General features: G+C 58.0%; 2 protein-coding genes across 2 annotated transcripts; one reads left to right on the forward strand and one right to left on the reverse strand.

Annotated features, from left to right (window-relative positions):
- Positions 1-502: 502 nt before the first annotated feature.
- Positions 503-2,605, forward strand: B0H18DRAFT_961810 (uncharacterized protein; the record flags this gene model as incomplete). The annotated part of the gene is made up of 1 exon (XM_048043079.1): positions 503-2,605. The coding sequence occupies one exon, from the start codon at positions 503-505 to the stop codon at positions 2,603-2,605; it is 2,103 nt and encodes a 700-aa protein (XP_047885121.1).
- A 7,289-nt stretch (positions 2,606-9,894) lies between these two features.
- B0H18DRAFT_961811 (uncharacterized protein) lies at positions 9,895-16,056 on the reverse strand (the record flags this gene model as incomplete). Its single annotated transcript, XM_048043080.1, has 26 exons — positions 9,895-9,932; positions 9,990-10,064; positions 10,119-10,354; positions 10,402-10,494; positions 10,555-10,625; positions 10,694-10,852; positions 10,996-11,175; positions 11,229-11,600; positions 11,659-11,853; positions 11,917-11,997; positions 12,045-12,115; positions 12,180-12,275; positions 12,337-12,429; positions 12,483-12,716; positions 12,784-13,027; positions 13,065-13,147; positions 13,557-13,653; positions 13,677-14,201; positions 14,262-14,567; positions 14,618-14,933; positions 14,980-15,059; positions 15,110-15,348; positions 15,402-15,550; positions 15,689-15,764; positions 15,898-15,989; positions 16,040-16,056. 26 exons carry the CDS (start codon positions 16,054-16,056, stop codon positions 9,895-9,897), a joined length of 4,218 nt encoding a protein of 1,405 aa, XP_047885122.1.
- Positions 16,057-16,179: the final 123 nt, after the last annotated feature.

Raw genomic sequence — 16,179 nt, forward strand, 5'->3', positions numbered from 1 at the left:
GGCGTGTACATGCCCCCTGCGAGCCTCCGCACGGCGCAGTCACCTGCAGCGACCATCAATGGCACGAAACGTGATGGATTTGGTGCGGCAGAGGCGGACGAGGAGAACGAGCGCAGAACCTGAACGTGGTCTCGAGCTCCCACTCCACCGTGACCACCTGAATCAACTCAGATGCAGGTTCATCACACTGATCTCGTAGAATGGCAAGCTCAAAGGCGTCATGTACATGCTTGCCCGACTTCGTATGCACTGTACATAATGACCCGTAGCCTTAGTAGTATGACTTGATATGCTTGTAATGTGCTGTACTACGAGGGAACACTGACTAATGGTATAACACTTACCTGCTTACAATGGCTTTGATTGCACACTATTAACGTGAAGCTAGTATGAATACGAAGAGCACGACTGAAACCACATGAGTCAAGCAAGCTACAGAACTACTACACAATGTCTTCACGAGTCGGGTACCACTCCGCAACTGATCAAGAAGAGGTTGGGAATGATTGGTAGGGCTCTGAAAGCTGGGCGCCTTGCTTGGGTGACTAAGGTGTTTTTCCTGATGGAACCCCAACCGCTGGAAGGCGACGACTACATCCCGACAGCGGCTCACCACCTCCTGTGGAGCGGCATCAACCCCACTCTAATCACTGAGAATCATCGCCCGCACCCAGCACCCCTGCCTCCTCGCACTCCTGCTCCAGCGCTGCCTACACCCCGAGCTGGGCCCAGTCACGATGTAGCTCCCCACATGGACGTGCGTCACGACCAACCACTTGAGTCCTGGCTACCTCGGGCCCGTCCGTACCCTCCGCCAGCCGCAGCCGCCGCGCCGTTCCGCGTCCCAACCAACGCTCCAAACCTCCCCGCGAGACCACACACAAGCACGGCACGCGGACGACCGCTGGCAACCGGTCGCCTCTCTGCGGTTCCCCGAATGTTCGCGCCACGCGCGGTTTCTAACATCGCTGCGCCCCTGAGAATGAACACCCCGCGCGTCGAGCAAGTGCGCACGAGAACGCCGCAAGTCGGCCAGGCGAGGCCCCCACCCGCGCAGGAGAACGACGTCTTCTGGCACCATGCCGAGCCTCCCGCACCCCCCCGCCACATCCGTACGCCCGCACCGCTCTTCCAACAGCCACAGGAACCTGAGATCCTATGGAGAACTCCCCTCACGAGGACTGCTTTCGAACCCGAACGAGCTGTAGGCCGCATGCCTGCGGCTGGTGGCTTTGTCTTCCCACCGAACTTCCAGGCCGAGCCAGACCTCATCCTCAACGCTCTCCCTCCTCCTCCCCCATCACGTGGAAGCCGCAACGCGACACCCGGCCCAGCCATACCTCGACACCTTGCAGCACCCGTACCCCGCCGTCCTCCGACTTTCGAACCGCAGGATGTAGAGATGGAAGACTTGTACCAAAACGAGCAATACCTACCCGTCGGAATGCCACCCCAGCCGCTGCCGGTCGACGCCCACCCCATACGTCAAAACCCTATCAACCAACACGACGGCCGACACGAGCACGCTGCTCCTCAACCCGCCTTCAACGGCCCACGCGCGCCAACTCTCCTGCCAGCTCACCCGATGTCGCTACCGGGCGAAACTCCAGCACCTAGCGGAGGATGGCGCGTCATCGCCGGGGGCTTCGACCCCTCCTGGAAGGTCACAAATGTCGCGAGGACGCAAGTCGACGACTGGACCGAACGTAACCGCCCAGCCGTCTTCCTTCAGATACCGAACAGAGGAACTCTGGACGCAGGTGGCTACGAATGCCGTCTTGCGATGGAAGACGCGCTGAAGCGGATGGGAGTAGCTAAGCCCGAGATCGAGTTCCCTACACCCGAGAACGAGGAGGTCGGAGAGAATGCTCCGCCACACTGGTGCGTTGCTTTCGGACCAACGACCCAACAATGCAGCGATCTTGTTGCGAAACGCTGGGTCTCCACGAACGACACCACCTTCGCGATCGTCGAGTTCTCGTTCGATACGTCCCACTTCGTGGGCTTCTGGCAAAATCTTGAGTACTTCGACGACGCGAGCTTACCCGGCATGCGACACGCCTTCCGGAACGCGATCCTCTTCCTCTATCAACACGGCGACCTCAAGAACGTGATCCTACGCGATATCGGCACCCTCGGCAGGTGGCACGGCCAAACGCCGGCATACGTGATCGACTACATCTTGCAGTCTGTACAAGTCGACCTACTCGAATGCCGTGGCCCACGCTCGCGCCGGAACACGCTAGTCCGGCTATACTGCGAACCACCCACGTCGAGCCTAAGCGAGTGGCTCGCTTTCCGCAAGGCCCTAAGCGAATGCCGCCTGAACAGGCCGGGCGCAAAGACACCAGTATACGTCGAGAAGACGTTCAAGTGTCGGTACTGCCACTGTGTAGACCACCCGACTGGTCTATGCTACCTCAACGACGTCCCGTTGTGGCACGGTCCCGAGAGAACGCCTGACGAGCCTACCGCGACTGAACAAGCCCAGCCTAACCGTAACAACGCATCGCGAGGCCGCGGCGAGACAGGCGGCAGAGGCGGTAAGAACATGGGTCACCACAGAGGTGGCAACGGTGGCAAAGGTCGTGGCAACAGGCGTTGATACTTCCCCTACTCATGTGCACCATCAGTCTTGTATATCGCAGGAATTCTACTGCTGATCGAATGAATGAACATCATGTCCCTAACTCTCGCAGCAAACTGATCTGAAACGGAACACGTTCAAAACTGACCAGAACCACGCCAATCGAGTTGCCCACATATACTGACCGCAATGCGGGACAGGAAAGCACTTGTAGGCGCGGCTCTCCCTCTTCTCTATTCCAGCGACGGGCACTCATAGACTTGCCCGGTCGAGAGACTTAAGCAACAGATGCCTCAGCATCTCGCGCATGTCACCTGAGAGGCCCAGGAGCGGCCTCCTCCTCCCGTGGATCGTTGTAGCGGGAGGCCTGATAGCAACGGCAACATCACACATCGAAAACACACACACGGTACGGAATACTGGCAACGGCTCAACTCTCCTCCGACAGAGAGAGATCGCCGCGCCTCCTGTCCGCGTCGATCCCAATGACCAGCCGGAGGAACCTGGCGGCAGGGCGACTGCCGACACCACACCGCATGCCAATGCGTCGATCGGCAGCCGGGAGACTAGAACGCATAGAGCGCACGACCCCACCACTCCGCATGCCCAACCTAGCACGAACACACACCCATGCCACAAAAAGAAGGGCAGACGAACAAAAGCATCAATAACGATCAGTACTCTAAACATAAGCGGCCGCGGTGTGGTGATGGCGAGTCCCCGGTGCGTGGACGACGCGGAAGGGAATTCTTGGTATCGGTGAAAACGATGGGCGGGGGTCGTTGGTACAAGTTGACGGTTGGCGGAGGAAGCGAGCGAGGTCTGTGGTACCTCGCGGAAGGGAAAGGGGAGATGGGGTGGTGCGCCGCACGCTTCGTTCGCGATGTCTTTTAGTGAAGACTGCCTTTCCTGAGCCTGGTATACTCGATAGCCTTCCCTCCGACGTTCCTAACCTGAGCTCTCCTCGATCCTGAGCCTGAGCCTAACTTCTGCGACCTTCCTTAGCCTGAACGCGAGCCTGAGACGAGACCTGAAGCCTGAGATTGCCCGGTGCAACCTAGATACTGAGTCCTCAGAGGTGGTGGTAGGTAACTAACTCCCCTTTTCCTCCGTCTCCCCCTCTAAGTCTCCCTCCGCCGCTGTTTCCCACGTCCCACCCTCGCTGGCATCCGTTTCTCTCCTTTCCCGTTCCTTCCGCACCCGCCTCGTCTCCTTCCGACACCTCCCCGTACCCTCCTCCAGCTTCTTCCGCTTCCTCCGCCAGGCCCTCAGTGCTCCCCACCGTCTCCGATGCCCGTCGATGCTCCCCCAAACCCGTCCACCATCGTCTTCACCACCCGGTTCTACCGCCTCATCGATCTTCTCCGCGACGAGCGTGTAGTAGAGCCTCGCCTGAACCCCGATAGTGACCGCGAATGGCTTGCCTGGGCCCATGGAGCTCGATGGTTAATCGTGCGTCCTTTTTCCTCCGTCCTGATTCCCGATCGTCCTTCTAAGCGGCCGTTCTCCCCGCGCAGCGAATGCTCTTCGACTCTCGTTCCCGTGCAGTGGCCCACGGCGATGCTTCCCTTCCGCTCGTCCGCCGCTACCCTGACGTGCAGGAGCTGATCGAGTATCTCGACCAGGTCTTCCTCACTCTTCCGTCGCAGCATAGCTATGTCGGCGAGCCTTTCCCTCTGATTGCCTGGGCCCCGAACCGAGTCACCGCCGAGCAAGCCGACGCAGAGATTGGCCGTCCCCTCCTTCCGGTTCGCTACTTAGAGCGTCCCTTACAGCTCTCGTCCTATCGTGCTTCTTCCGACAGCCTCGACGGCCTCCTTAGTCGGTTTCAGGGCCTCCTTGATGAGTGCCGCACCGCTAACCGTGACGCTCGTTCCGAGGCTGTCCATATCGCCCGAGGCCTAAATTCTGTTGAGGCCAGCGTCCGCGACTTACACGTTCGCTTATCGGAGGGAGTGTACGTTCCCGACGGCTACTCCGGGATACCGCGTCGCCTGCGGTTCGCGCACCCTCAGGACTTCGAGGCGATGGAGGAGGGAGAGGTCGAGGATGAGGTGCCGGAGGGACCTGGTGTTCATGTACAGTAGCTGTCTTCAATCCGCAGTTTTACTTGGTCGTCCTTCGCCGAGGCGTTTTTCCTCCAATCGACGTTGCTTCGTTCCGCGTTGTCCTACACCTGAGAGTGCGTCGTTCCGAGCTCGTACTGGTGCTCCCATGTGGGCCCACCCCACATCTACCCCCACCTTGAAATTCTGACCGTCCTCGGTCAGACTCCTCCCCTTCCTAATCCAGCGCGCCTCCGCTGCCCTTAGGATTGTCCTAAGTCCTAAGTGATCGGTGATCGGCCGCGCGCCTCCGCCCATCTCGCTTCTCCAGCGCTCCGCCCGACGCGTTGATTGGCTGGGATCGCAGCCTGATCGGGCAATCTCCTTCCGATCAGTGTGGCTAGGCCTCCCCTCTTCCGCGTATAAGACCTGCTGCGGCTTGTGCTTCTCCCTTCCGTCTTTCGTCTCGCTCCCTTCTTCCCCTCACCAGCTATGTCTCGCCCTTCCCCGTCTCCCTCCGCTACCTTGGACTTCACCGCCGGGCTCCCTGACGAGGACTATCCGACCCGCCTCGCCGCCTCCGCCGAACTGGTCGCCCTTGAGGCGCGAATCAGCATTGTCGCCGCTCGCCAACCGACCATGGGTCGCCACCCATCGCACGCGCAAGCGGGTGCGTGGTTGGTCTGGGGTCGTCAGTTGTGTTACGCCTGGGTAAGCGGCCCCGTCCCCCTCCTTCCCTCCTCCGCACCTAACGGATGTCATAGGCCGTGTAGTACGACGTGCACCTCGACTACGTCCTCACGCACGGGCTGTTCGAGACACGGTTGCGTCCCGAAACCGAGGCCGCCCTGGACGAGTTCTGGGAGCGACTGGAAGGCTTTGCCAGCCAACCATCCCGGTACCAGGGCCCCCTCCAGACCCTCCAGCGCGAGGCCCAGCTGCGTGGCCGCCGGTATGGGTCAACCGGCTACTGGGCCGGCACCACGTTCGAGATTTCCCCGGCTGTCCTCGCCCCTTCGCGCCGCCCCGCCTCTCGTGCTCCATCCCCGTCACCAGTCCCTCATCCGTCCCCTCTCCCCGCCACCGCCGCACACCTGTCTCCCCTCCCCGAGCCTCCCCGGTCGCCGCCCCCCGAACCTCGACCTCTGTCCCCTCTCGAGTACGACGAGCCGATGGTGCGTCAGTCTCCCGTCTCCGAGCCTCCCCGGTCGCCGGCCCACGAACCTCAACTTCCGTCCTCCCTCGAGTATGACGAGCCGATGCCTGAGCCCGCGGCCTGGAACAGTCCCGTTCCCCCGCCCACCGTGCATCTCGTGGCCCTTGAGGACGTTCCGGCGCCCGAGCCCACCCTTTCCGTGGCTGGGCCGTTCGGGTTCCCTTTCCCTGAGCCGGCTCCCTCCGCCTCCGGCCGCTATGCCCGCGCGTCCTCGCTCGCGTTCACCGAGCGGGGCCCTTCCGTCCCTCCTCCCGTGCCGTCGGCTGTTCGCCGCCGCCCGCCTCTTCGCCTCTGTTTACTGAGAGAGGCACACCCGCCCCCCCCTTCCTCTGTTCGCGCCGTCGCCCTCGCCTCCCATCGCCCCTTCCATACCGTCTCCTCCCCCCGGTCCTCCGCGCGGAACCGCCCTGTCTCGCGCGCCACCGACCCCACCTCCGATTGACACCATCGAGGATGACGCGCTGGAGCGGTCCATGTCGCCTCGCGCGCTGGAAGAGGCGATTTTCGCCAGCGACATCGGGACCCGGCTCTACCGCCCGACCCAACCGTCCCCTCCTCCCGCTCCTCGCCCGTCTCGCCCGATGCCGCGCCGCGTCCACCTCAAGCTTCCCAACCGCGGAGGCGTCCCGGCCGTTCCCCCTTCGCCGACAATCGTCCTTCCGTCCCCCGCTCTCCCCGACAAGTTCCCTCCGGTGCCGCAGCGCACTTCCAATGCCGAGCGCCCGCGGTATGGGCCCTACGTCTACTCCCCGACCACTCCTTGCCCTGAGTGCCGTCGCAACCGCTTCCGGTGCCGCATCGACGCCCTTCCGGGCCACGCTTGCGCCGCGTGTAGTTCCCGGAAGAAGAGGTGCGCGTTCAGCGCCTTCAGTGAGTCCCGTCTTCGCCCCTCCTTTTCCCGCCTGCCGTCCTTGCTGACTTATCTCCTCGTTTTCCAGAGGAGGGGGCCCCAAGCTTCTTCTACATAGGCCACCATCCCGACCTCCCTCAGTCCGCCCTCGACTTCTACGACTGGGTGACTACCCCGGGAGGCACCCTCGTCGGTCCCCGCCCTTCGGATATCCGAGCCGACTTCCCCTTCCGCGGTGCTCCTGTGCCGCCTCCTCAGCCTCCCGCCCCTTCCGCATCCTCCGAGTTGGTCGCTGGCCCCTCGCAGCCTCCACCCGCCCCCTCGACCGCGCCCGCCGCTCCTCCTCGCCTCCGAACCGTTCAGGATCGCCTCGATTGGATGGCCAGCCGGTCTGGCGAAGTCCGGCAGTTCTTCCGCCGCCCCGGTCTGCTCGGCGCCCCTGAAATCCCCGACCCAGAAGATGAGCACGACGAGCTGGAGGAAGACGTGGAAATGGAAGGTCCGGAGAGGCCTGAGCGTGAGTTTGAGTCGGAGGAGGGCCAGTAGGTAGTCGTAATTGCGCAGTAGTCTTCTCCCCCGATGTACATCCCTCCATGTCGAGTCCCGCCATTGTACAATGTATCTCTGCTTACTCCACGAGCCCCGCCGACCGCGCCATGTTCGTCCGCCCGTGTGATAGGCTCCCCGAGCCCGCGCATTCGTTTCCCCCACTTGTCACCGGATGGGCTGCCCGTTGATCCCCAATCGCCTCGAGGCTTCCGCCCTGCGCAATCACCTCGAGGCTTCCATCCTGTGCGCCTAGCTCGTTGATCCCTTTGATTTCGAGCTGTGCCGACGCCTCAAGGCTACTGATCCTCCTCCTTCCCCTTCCACAGTCCACTCCTACCCTCATTATCGCCATCAATCCGTCCTTGCCTCGGGTATGCGGGTTGTCCGTCCGTTCCACCTCCCGCATCGTTCTTAAACCGCGCCCCGAGCAACTATCCCGCCCTGCACATCGCTTTCTCCCTACCCCTCTTTCTTCCGCATGAGCGGCCTTCAGACTCGCGTCCCCTCCACCGCTCGCCGCCTCTCCAGCGTCGAGCGTCGTCCCTTCTTCAATCCCGATGAGATTCCCCTTCCGTTCCCTCCGTCGCCTATACCGGTCAATCCTTCCGCTCCGGTTCCGCTCTCAGCCATCCCTATCGAGGAGCGCCTCGCTCGTCTAGAGGCCTCTTCCGCCTGGCAAACCCGCCAGCAGGAACGAATCTGGAACGAATTTGTCGAGTTCCGCCGCACCGTCAACACGATGCTCGAGGCCCATGCTCGGGATATCGATCGCGGAGACACCCGCATCGCGATCCAGGTCAACGGGCTCCTCGACCTGTTCCTGGAGCACCGCCGGAACTACGAGTCCTACCTTAACACCCAGCGCCGCCTCGAAATCCGTGCCGGCTTCGACCGCGGGACCGTCGATCGTCGCCTCGATACTCTTGCTGAGAAGGTTCGTGCCCTGGAGGGCTTCCGGGGTTACGTCCGTTCCCGTCTCGACACTATCCAAAACGATTCCTCCGTCCAGGCCGCCCTCGACGTCATCGAGACCCAGCTCTCATACGTCCTTGAGCATATCCGCTCCACCCCATCCAGTTCGTCCGCCCATGCCTCTCCGCCCCTCCGCAGGTCACGCTCTCCCTCCGACGCGACGCCCCCACCTTTCCCCCCTCCGCTTGACTCCCCGCCTCCCCTTCTCTCCGTCAATCCCCTTCCTCCGTGTCCGACTCCTCCTCTTCGTCGTCCACGGCAAACCGCTCTTCAAGCTCTTCGTTCTCATCTGGTAGGTACTCCTCCCATTCTTCTAAGTCCGCAATCTCAACCCGCGCCTTGTCCCTTCCGCGATAGGGTATCACCCGGAATGCAGCGTATCTATGCCTAGACACACTCCCGTCCAGTTCCGCGAGGATGTATGATCCTCCCTCCGTCCGCCGTACCATGATCATTGGGCCCAGATACCGTTGCTTCGCCTTCCGACTATGTTCCGTCTCGATCTGGGAGTTCCGTACTAGCACTAGTTCTCCAGGTTCGAACTTGTAGTCCTTGATAGTATGTTCGTTCCGCTTAATGAACTCCTTGACCGACCTATACCTCGCCTTAAGTACCTTCCGATGTATATCGTTGAGATCCTCCCTCCGCTTCAGCAACTGTCGGGCTCGATGCGCGATAAACTCCTCTTGCGTCAGCATCTCCTCCGGTGCCGGGACCAGGTACGTTGCCTCCGCTAGGTCGAACGGGAAAATTGGCTCCACCCCGTGCATGATTCTGTAAGGTGACATCCCCGTACTTTTCTGTATCGATACCCGTTCCGCCCAGAACACCGCGTCAATTACTGACGGCCACTTCGACTCGTTTCCTCCGCATAGCTTCATCGTTGCTTCACGCACGTCAAAGTGCCTCCGCTCGACGATCCCGTTCGCTCTAGAGTTATACGGCGAGATCTTGATATGCCGAATCCCGTATTTCTTCGCCAGGTACTCCATCGCCGCAAGGAACGCAGGACCATTGTCTGTTACTATCTCCGCCACCGCCCCCCACCGACAGAGAATATCCTCGTATATCCATGCCCCAAGTATCGGGCCAGTCTCCCTCCGCAGCTTCCGGAACTCTGGGTACGATCCTAGCGAGCACCTCCCCTGCATCAGGAAAAACTCAGATGTCTTTTCAAGACACCAACGCTTTGCCTAAGCAAAAAAGTGTCCAAGACAAGTGCATTTCCGTTTCTGCTTGGCCAAGCGTACAAAATCTGGTGTATTCCTTAAACGGTTTGTTCACAAGCACACAAGCCTGTACATGCAGAGGCTGTGTGCTGTCTTGAGAGCTTGATGCAAGCACACAAGTTACATCCTTTCTGGCATACTTGATTACTTGGATTTAAGCCGTAGCATTTGACTGCAGATTGTTTACGATAATCGCTCTTTTCGGTTACTTCGTACAACAATGCGGTATATTCTTAACGACAATACAGAGCAAGTTTCCCAAATACACATGGTAGCTGCAACAGCGCGAAAGGCTCATGGACGTGAACGTGTACTACATGTTTCCGAGATAAGTGTATATACGTGGATAGTGTCTGACTCGGATACACTTCAGCACGAGCTTTGAAATAGAAACTATACCTTATTGAACTCACCTTCGGAAAACGGTGCCGCTTGTCATGTAGCAGTCAGGTCTCAGTAGGGCCAGCCTCGGCAGCACTGTCAACTGCTGGTGCCATTTGTAGTGGTCAGGTACATACACACCAGTCTATGCAGCCCTCACCTTGATCAACACGAGCGTTCATGATGTCGTCATCATCATTTGCATTCAAGAGCTTCGAAGGACCAGCAGTAGTGTCTGAACAACAGTACAAATTCAGCAATGTAAGGCACCAAAAACGGGCATACGCACCGTCGCCTGCCTTCGACACAAGAGGAGACTTCTTAGGCGATGGTTTACCATTCCCACCACTTGACGATGCAATCACATCCTTCGACGATGAAGACGCCGGTGGAGTGTGTGGGGCCTTCGACGGCTCGTTTCTCGTCTTATGCTTGGCCTCAAGCTGGGCGAATGGTATGTAGCCGTCATCGTCTTCTTCGTCCTCGCCTTCACTACTCGAGACGTAGACGTCGTCAATTCTAGCTCTAGAATGGTGGTTAACACGATGAACTTCGCATGTCTGATTGCTTACCCAATGTCCCTCCACAGCTTCTTCTTTGTGTCCTCGTATAACTGAGGAGCTTGCGACTTGAAGAGCTCGAGCACAGCCATGAGGCTGTCCCACCTGTTTGTAAAAAGAAATAGATGGTAAGATATAATTGGACGTAGCACGAACATTGCTTACTTCGGTGCATACTGCTTGTTAGCAAACTGGATCTGTGTTCCACTTGCTAGATCTTTCAGCGCCGCCTCGATCTGTAGTAGACGTGTCGCAGACATCAGTATTCATTGCCTCTTTAGTGCAAGAAACACATCGGACTTACAGCGTTGCAGACAAATGCGATGAGATTGTCGGGAACCGCGCGAAAGCGATCGACCGCAGCTCTGGCACCCGACTCCTTGTGCCCCTGGAACCATTGCTGGCTGATGATGTCGGCGATCGCCTTGTGCTGGAAAGGCAGCTCGCGATTGGCACGGCTCAGCTAAATAGGAACATTTATGTCAAACGGAAGAAGCACGTCTTTGAGTCGAGTCGAGTCAACGGACTTGCCTTAGTGTCGATCCTCTCCTTCTTCCAGGCGATGTCTATCTCACCAAAGATGAAGTTAGGTATCTCGCGGCGTACCTCGCGACGATCGCCACGATCGCCGACGCTCTTGATCTTGACACCGTGAGTCTTCAGAAGCCACTGCGCCAATGACGTTCTCTGCTGTGTCGTCAGACGCGACATATCGTAGGCGTGCTCGATGATGTTCTTGGCTTTTTTCTTGACCTCGTTCCGCATCTGGGACGCCGCCGTCCACACCTGCAGAGGATGATTGTTCTACACCATTTGGGAAGTGAGGCTACAGCACTCACTACAGCGTTCACTTGCTTCCTCAAACTCTCGGCTGAGTCCTTCTTCAGTGCATCGAAGGCGGTCTTCAACAGCGGGATCCTCCCGCCCTCCTTGTCGCGGTGGTTGCGTGCATCTTTGATGGCACCCTTGATGAGGGTGATGCTCGTGGGAAGACGAGCTCCATGCACCGTAGAGTCAATCGTCCACGCGTTGTCGAGAGCCAGACGAAGACGCAGGCAACTCTGGGCGACGTTGACGAGTGGCTTGATATGGACCGGTATGTCGCTAGCCTTTGCTCGACCACGAGCTGAACCTGAACCCTTCTCCGAGCTAGCCGGATCCTTGCCCTTCCCGCCTTTCCCGCCTTTACCGCCCTTCTTGTCATCCACGACCTGCGTGTGATGACTCACTACATCACCATGTGTACGACTAGCAGACTGAGTGACTTACCACCACATCATCACCACTGGTATCATCCTCATCCTCATCAACATCCTCATCGTCGCCCTCATCATCGTCGTTGTATTCTTCACCACTTGACTGATCTTCCATGAGCTGGTCTTGGTCATCGTCTTCGGAATGGCTCTGGTAGGTGAACAGCGATCCTGTGCTCTTGTTCTTCGCCTCGCCCTTCTTGTCGGCCGCCTTACGAGTGCAAGGCTCATCAGTTTGGAACATGTACGCCGTAAGATAAGTGGTACTACATACCTTCCGCTTCGGGGAATCAAGCACTACAAACATCTTCCGTTTGAGCTTGGCCTTCTTCGCATCAGTTTGAGGGACGGAAGTCTGACAGAATTAAACTAGGTTTCTTGAAAGAGAGAATGTGAACTTACGTCTGTGTCTGCATCGGAGATGTGCTCCTCAACCTGTTTGCCCTTTGGCTTCTTGTTGGACGTCGCAAGACCTATTTCATACGACAACCAGGCACCTCGACGTGAGTAATGTGCATGCATATACAGCTGACGTACCCAGATCTTGGGCGATTGCACGCTCGCCGTCGTCCAACGACGGCATCGGCACCGGCACCGTTTTGCGCCCAGTAGACGGCTTATCCATGCTCGTAGCTGGCAATTGCTAGACATGAATACGACTCAGCTGCTTGAACAACGTACCGAGCGAACGTACCGAGTGAAGTAGCCTGAGGACTCGCTTCGACCATGTCGATGTCAGGGTTCCCCGCATGCTTCTTGCTCTTCCCGTAAGCTGGGGTAGGCTTCGCTGGGGATAGATTACGAGTTAGTGGTACTTACACGCAGATATGATGCACGTACGGCGTGTAGGAGCCTGTCTCTGCTCTGGGGACTCTACGCTGTTCTGCCCCGCCTTCCTCTGGCTACCCTCTTCCCTGCCTTCCGCATCACTCGAGGGCTCGTCACTGACGTCTCTCTCCGTCGACTTCTTCGCCTTCTTGTGCTGCGGCGAAGCTACAGCTACATCGTCCTCCTCTGCATCCTGCTCAGCGTCCGATTCGCCATGAGTATCTGCAAGAACCCTCTTGCGCAGCGCTGGCATCGATGTGTCAGAGCCGCGCAGTATAGAACGCTGGCCAGCAACGGTGAGCGAGCAACTTACTTGTCCGTTGCTCCGTCTCCTCCTCCTCTTCAGCTTGCGATTGCTTCTTGAGCAGGGCTTGCAACTCCTTCTGCTCTTTCGCGGACAGTCCTTTTTTCTTGGTTTTGGTTGAGCCGACCTTGCTGTTCTTGGACCCAGACTGCGGCTTCGATTGGGCTACCTTGCCCTTGCCATCCTTCTTGCCGGCAGCGCCAGCGGAGCGTGTGGTGCGCGTAGGGCGCGGACTCATGGAGAAGCAAGCAGACTAGAGGGTCGAACGGTTGAAAGTATGGCGGAACGACCTGGGATTCAGCAAGAGAGTGCGACGTGTCCGCCGTTCGAGAACGCTTCGGAAGAGCGGAGTTGTGAGACTTCTTCAAAAAATCTGACCGCATGCCAAAGCACCTCATGACGGAACGGATGAATGATGGATAAATCAACATGTGTTCGAAGAGCCTGTTCAGTAGTAGTACAAGAATGTGATCAAGTTCTATCTAAGATGTACGTTAGCTGCCCAGCCGTTCCGATCCTCCCGCTGAGCGGAGGTGATGTGAGTGACGGTATCGTGTCCAACGAAGTTGACAATAATGCCAGTGCTTCGGACGGCGAGTCGGACGGCAAGTCGTGCGGCAAGTTGGACGGCAAGTTGGACGGCGAGTTGAACGGTGAATTTCATCAGAGTTGTGACATCGAGTACATGTACATTGACAGAAAACGATAGCAATGCGGTACGAACAACGGCTAGGACAACGAAGACAAATAGAGTAACAGTACAGCAGACACGTTCCACTCACTTAGCTTTGCGAATTCCGCTGCGCGCGAACGCGAACGTCGCTGCGGGTCATCCGCGATGTAGCTGTCGAGTTCAAGCTCATGCCCCGCAATGACCGGCTATAAGTTCTGTCGCTCGCTACCTCCGGTGGGTCACTGCAGGCAAGGTCGATAGGATCGGAGCTACGCTCCTCCAGCGAGCTGTCGGATGCTAGCAGCGAGGGGCTGAGGGGCGGAGAGGGGTCCGCGAAACGTGTTTTCTTGTACGTCTCGACTGCCGCGATGTCATCAGGCGAAGGCACATCGTTGTCTCGAGACCTCTTGTAGGCCTTCCGGACGCGCTCGGTGTCCTCTCGACTTGGAGTATGGGCCGAGAAAGAAGTGAGGTGGTTCTCGCTTTGCATAGCGTAGTCATCCATCGCTTTTTGATGCGCTCCCATCCCTATGAACTTGACGGCCACGGGAAAGGGGTCCTCAACGATCGGGACGCGTGTCGGAGGCGGTGGAGTTCGTTCGGGCAAGCCCGCAAGGTCCATGTCTAGATCGCACGAATCGGCCTGTGCGCCGATGACACGCGCACATTCGATCATGACCTCTTCCCATTTAGCAAACAGCCCGTCATGCTGGTCTTGCAGGACGTTACTCGTGTCGTACTTGTGACACAAATCCTGCACGACAATCATAGTATTAGTAAGAAGCTCTCGCTGTGACAGATTCAGTGGACGTACCACACCAAAACCCTCCCTGATCCAGTCTGCCGCTGTCCGCTTTAGACGCAGACCCTCTCTCAGCCTGTTCCTCTCCTCCTCCGTCCCTCTGAACATCAGCCATTGGCCACGTATTTGCCCGACGTAAGCGTTCTCGCCCTTCTTCCACCCGGTTGAGAGAACGTCGTTTGCATACCCGCCTCCCGGTATGAAGTCTTGCGGTCCAGGCTTGGCGTTTGGGTCATCGACGTAGGCGCTTTCCTCGATGTTGATGATAACGTACGCGACAGGCATGGGCGAGTTCAACGGTGGCATGGACTTGTAGACCTGTAACCCTTGTCAATCTTGAGTTCGACTGCGAAAGACTCTGAGCTTACCTTATGCAGAACTTTATCGAGGCTCTGCGAGTACGACGTCTGCACGAGAATAAGGTCTTTGTTGGAGTGAATCAGTACCCCATGGCTCTCTGGGTCTAACACAACGAACGAGACTGCTAACAAGCAGTCCGCTTTCTGAGCAGACCATTTGTTGATCACGATCCGCTCGCCGTCAACCTTGAGGTATTGGTGCTCAGATAGAAGAGTTGGCTCTAGGACCTGAATGGCAGAGTGGGAGGTAGACATCGTGGCAATTTGATGGAGGCCCGACGGTCCTCCTACGTTCAACGTCTCCATATCTTCGTCGTAGTAGAACCTATAGACTCAGTTAGATAACGAGAGAGACACCGTGCATCACTCACCAAAGATATCGCAGAAGCTGTTTGTGGTCGACAAGGTACTCTCTTAGAATTGCCCACTGTTCTTGGGTATAGCGACGTTCCTATACCCACATCAGCGCAGTGTTCGAGCAATCAAACCAATGCAACTTACTATTTGCTTGTTATATATTTGGGGAAACTCTGGATCCTCCAACAGATCGCCGAACACCTCGTCTGCGAGGTGCCAGTCTTTGATGGCTAAGGCTAGGGCTTCGACCTCACCGTCCGAGTCCACCGCCCTCGAGGGATAGGAAGAACAGAGCGGTGGCGACGAGTTCGTGCGTCCGATGGAAGCCGTGGAGAATGTGAGGCCGCCAACAGATGTTGTGGGCGAACCGAAAGTCGAACCGTCTGGGACATCAATGTAAGACTTGGCTGGCAGGTGCGGTACTGTCAATACTAACGATCCGTATCTTCCCCGTACGGCTCGACACTGAATGGCACCCCAATCTTCACGGGAACAAAGAGGTCGTTGTCGCTGGTGTCGGATGGATTGCGGGTGTGAACGACCTGGCCAGGGTGCGCGTGCGGGTTGTCCCCGTCAAAGGAGACGCTGCCGGCAGATGTGCGATAACGAGGGGGCATGGGGGAGTGAATTGCGAGGGTGAGTCGTTGGACTCGGACAGCGGAAGCCCTGACAGAAGGCTACTGTTATGTAACAATGAGCCCGATGAATGTGTGAGATGCTTACCCCTTCATCTCCCAAGAGCGCCACATGGGGCTGATACGTTCTGCGGCCCGAATTCCCAAGTGCGCCGGTTCTTCACCTTCGTAAAGATGAGCACGCGGCGAGCCGTGTATCTCCCAGTCGCGGAGGGCCAACCTTCTGCAGCTGCTCGTACGTGCCCACACCCCGCTCTGCTACTCTGGCTGGGCCGTTTACCGCGCCCAGCTACTTACTTAGCCGTTGCCTCGCGGCCGTTACTGTTTCCATATCGGGATGAAACACCGCGAGGGCGAACCTGAATGCGAGGGACGGGACGGCCCCAGCCCTACAGGCGTGCTAGCTCGTAAGCTGAGACAGCGAACAGTAGGTACTTACCTTGTGCCAATGTTCATAGTGGAGTCGCTAATATGCTCTTAGCCAGGTACCTGTAGAGCGCTTGATGGGAGGGCGACATGCGCACCGTACTCAATCGCACTTATTTGTCAATAGTACCAGGAGAGGCCTGCAGCACGTCA

The sequence above is a fragment of the Fomitopsis serialis genome (genome assembly GCF_022376445.1).
Source record: "Fomitopsis serialis strain Sig1Antser10 chromosome Unknown B0H18scaffold_296, whole genome shotgun sequence".
NCBI classification, from domain to species: Eukaryota; Fungi; Basidiomycota; class Agaricomycetes; order Polyporales; family Fomitopsidaceae; genus Fomitopsis; species Fomitopsis serialis.